General features: G+C 45.1%; 1 protein-coding gene across 1 annotated transcript; it reads right to left on the reverse strand.

The window, feature by feature from the left end:
• Positions 1-6788: 6788 nt before the first annotated feature.
• LOC137012582 (olfactory receptor 52N2-like) lies at positions 6789-7724 on the reverse strand. The gene has a single exon (XM_067375915.1). It carries the CDS (start codon positions 7716-7718, stop codon positions 6789-6791), a length of 930 nt encoding a protein of 309 aa, XP_067232016.1. The 5' UTR covers positions 7719-7724.
• Between the last annotated feature and the right edge of the window lie 215 nt (positions 7725-7939).

Raw genomic sequence — 7939 nt, forward strand, 5'->3', positions numbered from 1 at the left:
AAACGTGTGCTGGCATGACCATCCAGTTGCATCACAGATGTCATTGATGAAATCAAGGCTTTAGATGCTGCCATACCCCTGGTAGAATGCGCCCGGATATTTAATGGAGAAGGCTGACCGGTCGCTTCATAGGCAAGTGAGATGGCCTCGACCACCCACTTGCTCATCCTCTGCTTGGATGCTGGGCCTCCTTTCCTAGGGGACCCATAACAGACAAACAGCTGATCTGAATTACGCCACAGGGCAGCTCTGTGCACGTAAGTATTCAAGGCACTTACTGGGCAGAGCAGATTTAGTTTTTCCTGATCAGAGGATTGAAAAGGAGGAGGATGAAAGGCCTGAAGCACAATAGGGCCTGGAACATGGGTAGGGACCTTTGGGACATAACCCGGTCTAGGATATAGGAATGCTTTTACCATTCCTGGAGCAAATTCAAGATATGAAGGAGCAATGGAAAGTGCTTGAAGATCTCCTATTCTTTTTAGAGATGTGATAGCCAGCAGCAAAACAGTTTTTAAGGTGAGGAACTTCTCAGGAAACTCCTCCAGTGGTTCAAAGGGAGCCTCAGCTAACCCTTGTAGAACCACGGCCAAGTCCCAGGCCGGAACCCTTGTGCGCACTGGAGGCCTCAACCTCAGTGTGCCACGAAGGAAGCGTGTAACGAGAGGGTCTCGTCCTACCAAGGAACCCCCCTCAAGAGGAGCATGATAGGCCGATATGGCCGCCACATAAACCTTCAAGGTTGAGTGAGATAAACCCTCCGAGAACTTTTCTTGGAGAAACTTTAGCATGGAGCTAACAGAGGAATGAATTGGATCCACATTATTTTGTCTACTCCAAGTAGCAAATAAATTCCATTTATAGGAATACAGCTTCCTCGTGGCAGGAGCTCTGGAGTTAAGAATGGTCAACACAACCTTGGCCACGTCTGTACCATGAATTCCAGCCCCAAGGGTGCTGGATGTGTGAGGGAGTACCAGAGGGGACACTGGGTTGACTCTCCCGAAGCAAACAGGTCGACTTTCGCACGACCAAAATTTTTCCACAGGAGGTCCACCACTTCTGGGTGAAGTCTCCACTCCCCGGGCCTCGGCCCCTGCCTCGACAGGGCGTCTGCTCCCACATTTTGATACCCTGGGATATATGCTGCCTTCAGAGAGAGCAGCTTCCCCTGGGACCACAGGGGGATCAGACGGGCCAAGTAATACAGTTGGCGAGACCGCAGACCCCCCTGATGATTTATATATGCAATCACCGCTGTGTTGTCCGTGTGAACCAACACATGGTGATCTCTCAGGTCTGGGAGAAAGTGTTTCAAAGCCAGAAACACCGCCATCATTTCCAGCCGATTTATGGGCCAGGAGAGCTGATGGTCCTCCCATAGACCCTGAGCCCTGAGCATCTGTCGTAAGCATTACACGACGAACAGAAGTCCCCAACACGGGTCCCTGGGACAGGAACCAGGGATCTTTCCACATGGCCAGAGCACAACGGCATCGCCGCGTGACTTTGATCATGCGAAAGGGATTTCCCCTCGGAGAAAACCCCCTGGTCCTGAGCCACCACTGTAAGGGTCTCATGTGCAGAAGGCCAAAAGGTATGACGTTGGACGCAGCTCCCATCAGACCCAGCAGTTTCTGAAACAGTTTAACATTAAGTGACTTGCCTAATTTCACCCCTTTCACGGCCGAGAGAATGGAACTCACATGAGCGGGAGACAGATGTGCCCGCATCATGGTGGAGTCCCAGACTACACCCAGATAAGTGGTAGTCTGAGCCGGAACTAGCACACTCTTTTTGGCATTGAGCCTCAGCCCAAGCCATTCCATGTGACACAGAACAGCATCTCGATGCTGAACCGCTAGTTGCTCTGATTGAGCTAAAATCAACCAATCGTCGTTGTAATTCAGTACGCGAATGCCCTGGAGTCTCAGCGGGGCCAGCGCTGCATCCACGCACTTCGTGAATGTGCGGGGTGATAATGATAGGCCAAACGGAAGAAACTTGTACTGGTATGCTTCGCCCCCGAAAGCAAACCTAAGGAACTTCCTGTGTGAAGGATGGATGGACACATGAAAGTATGCATCCTTCAGATCTATGGCCACAAACCAGTCCTCGTACCTGATCTGTGGAATAATTTGAGTGTAAGCATCTTGAACTTGAGCTTTTGAATTGAGCAATTTAGCACATGTAAATCTATGATAGGTCGTAGACCTCCATCCTTCTTTGGAACAATGAAGTAGCGGCTGCAAAAGCCTGACAGCTTGCTGGGAGGAGGAACCCTTTCATTAGCTCCTTTTTGCAAAAGTGTCATAACTTCTTGTTCCATAACCAGAGACTGCTCGGGGTTCACCACTGTGGGGAGGACCCCGTTGAACTTGGGCGGGCGAGACCCGAATTGAATTCTGTAACCCTTTTCTATGATGAGCAGCACCCACTTCGATATATTCGGTAGAAGTTTCCATTCTGCCATAAAATCTACTAAGGGATCCAGTCTCTCGAGACTGGCCTCTGGTGTTTTTTGAGCACTTGACTTGCTGCTCTGATGCGGCGCACTGGCAGAGAGACGAATCAAGTTGCCGCCCCTCCTCAGAGGGTCGGCGGAGACCACTTTGCACTGACGCACACTGGGTGGCAGGGTTAACAGACCGGAGCGGAGCGGAGGATAGATATAATTTTCCCCGGCACCCTTCGGAGGGGGCCGCCCTCAGCGGTTCCTGACCCACAGACGTCAGGACCGCTTTGAAGCCTTCCTCGCGATAATGACGGCCAGCAGGTCCGTCTTACCCTTGGAAGGCTTCTTCTGAGCGGACCGACCCGATCCCCAGGCACTCTGCGGGGGAGCACGGGTGGCCACGCTCACTTTTTGTTGCACTCTGTGGTGTGCCGAGGAGCTCGTAGACGGCCGAGGCTGCTCCCGCTCAGCAGCCTCGGGGGGATATGAACGGCGGGGGAGGAACCTCTGAAACGCAGCAGGTTGCTTTTTAGCCTCCTGGAACCTCTCGACGACTGATGTAACAGCGTCGCCGAAGAGGCCCACAGGAGACAGTGGCGCATCCATAAGGGAAGCCTTATCTCGCTCCCTTACGTCAGATAGTTTCAGCCACAGATGCCTCTCCGTGGCCACCAAGGCTGCCATAGACCGGCCTATTTCTTTGGCTGTCTCTTTGGTGGCCCGGAGAGTGAGGTCAGATGCCCTTCTGATTTCTTGTATGCAATCAAATGTGGCCTCCCCGCTTTCATCAATTTCCCCCAGCAGGTCTGCTTGGTAAGCCTGTAGCAGCGACATGGTGTGAAGACATGCCGCCGCCTGACCTGCCGCCGCGTAAGCTTTGCCCACCAGGCTGGATGTTGTTCTTAGGGGCTTGGTGGGCAATGTCGGGGCTTTTAGCGACGACGCCGACTCGGGTGCGAGATAGCCCGCAAGCATCTCCTCAACCCGGGGCATCGCCGCATAACCGTGCTGTTTCAGCCCCACGACGTTACTGTAGGCCAAAGTCTGGGGGCTGAATTCCCTGTACAGCACGGGCCTCCTCCACGATCTCACCACCTCGGTGTGGAGATCGGGAACAAAAGGCAAGCCCTGATGTTGGGGTAGCGACCGAGCGGGCAGAAAGCTCTGCTGGCCAATCGATCTTTAATTTGGCCACAGCCCTGGTCACTACCTCCAGGAGCTCCTCGTATGCTGGGGCAGAGGATGGCGGGTCCTCTTCCCCAGTCTCGACGCTCACCACATCAACCTCCTCTGAGGAAGAGAGGTGAAGCGCCGGTGCCTCTCTCTGGGGGGGAGAAACCGCAGCGCGTGCTTCCACCGCCTGAGAAGAGGCACCGGACCTGGCAGGTGAGGGGCGAGATAAGGCTGGGCCCGTCTGAACCCCCTCTGCCAGATCCATCTGCGATCCCCACGAAAGAAGTCGGCGCTGTGCCTCAGCAGCAGCAGGACCCGACCCGTGGGGAACGCTTGCCGAGGCACCCTCCTCGAAGAGTGCCCGGCGCAATCTCAGAACCCTGAGGGTAAGCTTCTCACAGTGTACACAGACAGCTCCCTCGAGAGCCACCTGTGCATGCTCAACCCCCAGGCATATAACACACATGTCATGTGTGTCACCGTCAGGAATAAACCTGGTGCACGAGTGAACACACTTTCTGAATCGCTTTTCCGCCATTATCAGTGCCTTTATATATATATATATATATATATATATATATATATCGTGGTGAAACTCTTGTCCTCAGATGAAGAGATCTTGTCTTTCTAATATGATTGAGGGAGACAAACAACACCAAATAAGACACACAAGATAGCATAGAGTGCTTGCTGAAGACACAGAAGCTAGCGTTCTCTGCATCTGGGTATGCTTTATAGTTTCCTGGTCCGTGACATCACCCGTTTCTGACGTCTCGCTACGCGATTGGTTAGATACATGAGTGCTTCAGTGACGACATCACGCAGAAGGTTCCCAATGCGTCTCCACGCAGCGTCGACAGTTCCCACGAAAGGGAACTGGGATTCATACGTGAAGAGAACACCTCTCCAAAGTGCCGGAGTGCAGCAGTCCGGGTGGCTGGTCTCAGACGATCTTGGAGGTGAAGATGCTGGATGTGGAAGTCCTGGGTTGGTGTGGTTACACGTGGTCTGCAGATGCCTAGGCACCTATTGTATCTGTTGCCGTTCTTTTTAATTATTATTCTGCTTCTTCTGCTCGGGAAGTCTACAGCAGCCCATAGAGCCACTTGCAGGAAAGTTGTGAAATTTGGCACACAGTTCGAGGACAGTCTGAACTGTGTCCATAGCAAATTTCTCTTGTCAAATGTCTCTAATGTCTCTTGTCAAATGTCTCTAACTCAATCCCTTTAGCACCACCAGCTGTGTTTATGTTAATAACTTTTGAACCGTAACATTTAGAAACAAAATTATTTTTCCTTCTGATTCAATGTGTCAAGACGAATCGATTGCTCCCTATGACGTCATTTTCCATCATGAAAATTTTTCCAACAACTCCTCCTAGGCCGTTACTCTGATTCAAATACTCAAAGATTTTTGCTTATTACTTCTGATGGGTTCGTCCAAAAATTATAATTTGGATTTGGGGCATCATGCCGAAACAAATGATATCCATTTTTTCCATATCGGCCATTTTGAATTTTGTGCTAAAATGCTGTATTTTACGAATGCATTAGCATATCATTACTAAAATCGGTATGGGTCTTTGGCACCATGCCTTTACAATACTCAAAAAGTTTTGGTGCAGCGCCACCTTGTGGTCAAAAGTTATAACAAAATTTACAAAAATGCTAATAACTTTTGACTATATTAACGGATAGTAATGGAACTGGTCTCAGTAGATTCCTTAGCTCATGCTGAGAACATAGATAACAAATTTGCCATAGTCGGCTCAACATCCTGTCCGCCATATTGTTTTTCTTTAAAAACCTACTTTTTCGAACTCCTCCTAGACTGTTACTCCGATTTTCACCAAAATTGAAACGCATCATCTTCAGACCATGCCGACAAAAATATATGGATTTTCAAGTTGATATGTCAAACTGTTTTCGTATACCAGAGCAACAAATTTGAGGCATGACGCAAAAATCACTCTTGAAGCTGTATCTCTGTAATGCTTTGACATATTGACACCAAACTTTGCAAGTGTCATTGTCACCTCACTCTGACCATACCACATTAATTTGGTCATAGTGCCACCTATTGGTCAAAAGTGATGAACCAGTGAATCCTTACTTTTGATAGTATATATCATTTTTCAGCTCTTTTGCCTAAAATGATCTTGCTCACTGTTGCAGTTGGTCTGATGCTCCCAGCCATGTTGGCTGGCTTCTTGTGCCATTTTTGTGCTTGGCCCCGTAATTGCTGCTTGCAGCTATATTTTGAATATTGTATATGCTTTTGGTTTGCTTATGCAAATTTATTTATTTTTTTCATATGAGTGGTGTGTTAATATTATATAGTTTATTCGTTTTGTTTTGTTTTGTTTTGTTTTGTTTTGTTTTGTTTTCTTTGTCTATTTGAGGGGCCTAATATTCTGATACTAACAATCTAGGGTTGGCTCAAAATAAGCTCAACAAAGATTTAAATATTCTTGCTTTCTGTGCATGTGCAAATGCTGATGCACAAATGTTGCCTGCTTTATTCCATTTTCTTCGCTCTGTTTTATTTACACATATTGCTTAATACATAAATTATATCATACACTTGAAATTATGAAAAGAACAAATTAACAATAATTATTAATATTTATTTAGTGTACACCAGCTACAAATTATGCCTTCATTAATAATGTTGACTTATCACAACTTAACACAATTTGTGTTATACATCTATACATGTTACCTGCTTTGTCGGATATGCCTATACAGAGGAAATTCATATAAAGAAATTAAAATATATGGTAACAATGAGCAATACATTTGTTACTGTATTTGTTAATCTTTGCTAACATTAGTTAATAAAAATACAGCTGTTCATAGTTTGTTCATATTAGTTTACAGTGCATTAACTAATGTTAACAAATACAACTCTTTATTTTAATAATGTATTAGTAAATGCTGAAATTAACATTAACGAAGATTAATAAATGCTGTAGAAATGCAGTTCATTATTAGTTAATTTTAACCAATGTAGTTATCTAATGTTAACTAATGAAACTTATTATAAAGTGTTACCAAATATGTATTGAAGTATTTAAAATTTAAAATTTGCACCTAAAGAAAATGGTCACATCATTAGCTGTTTATAAATAAATCTACAAATAAATAAAAATCAGCTAGAATTAATGTTTATTTATGCACATTTTTAACATCCTTTGTCTTATTTCTTTGGATTGTAAACCATATATTATGGGATTCAATCCAGGTGGTATAATATGAAACAGTACACTCCCAAACTTCCTACTATCAGCATATACAGGGAAACGGTGCAGAAAAATTGGAACAAATCCACAGATCTGCATGATTATATAAACAGCTAAGTGAGTGCTGCAGGTTTTAATTGCTTTGCTGTTGGTTGCTTTGTTTTTGCTTTTTATACATACCATTGCTATTCTGAGATATGTCAGTAACACCCACCCAAGTGAGGAGGTGAGTAAAACCACAGTAAAAGTTAATCCATATACATTATTAATCACTGTATTTTCACAGGACAGTTTAAATAGTGAAGCATTGTCGCAAAAGTGGTTTGGAATGAATGATCTGCAGTGAGAGAGACGCACACTGAGGCCGATCAAAATTGACACTGGAACTACTGCAGCACCCCAGGCTCCTGCCGACAGTTTTACAATCATTTTATTGCTCATTATAGTTGGGTATCGCAGTGGATTGCATATGGCCACATATCTGTCAAAAGCCATGACCATTAGAATAGTATTGGATGTTGTTCCATATAAATGTGTAAAAAAAGCTTGAAAAACACACTCCACATATGTGATGTAGCGCTCAGTGGGGTCTGTCATTAAGTCCTTCAGTAAACGTGGTATGAGTACAGTTGTTCCTATAATATCACTCACTGGCAAGTGACAGAAAAGTATATACATAGGCTGGTGTAAACTTTTTTCAGCTGAGATCTGAATCAAAATCCCAATGTTAGACACCATTGCAAAGACATAAGCCATCAACAGAAAAATGAATGTAAGCTGGCTTGACTGAGGTGTAATTTGCAGTCCTTCCACTAAGAGTACACTATATCTAAATGTCAGGTTGTCCATTTGTGACCTATAGAAAACACAGATTAAGTGACAATCACTTGTATTAACAACATAATATCTCAAAGCATTGCTACAGGTAGATTATTTATGCTTCCAGAGAGTCATTAATTTTATACTAATGTTAAAAAAAGATACTTACTAGGGTTTTCTTCGTTATGTCACTAGTTATTATCTATTTCTTTCTGTAGTAAGGTTACTCCGTAATTTTACCAAGGGAATTT

This window comes from Chanodichthys erythropterus, chromosome 22 (assembly GCF_024489055.1).
Source record: "Chanodichthys erythropterus isolate Z2021 chromosome 22, ASM2448905v1, whole genome shotgun sequence".
In the NCBI taxonomy this organism is placed as follows: domain Eukaryota; kingdom Metazoa; phylum Chordata; class Actinopteri; order Cypriniformes; family Xenocyprididae; genus Chanodichthys; species Chanodichthys erythropterus.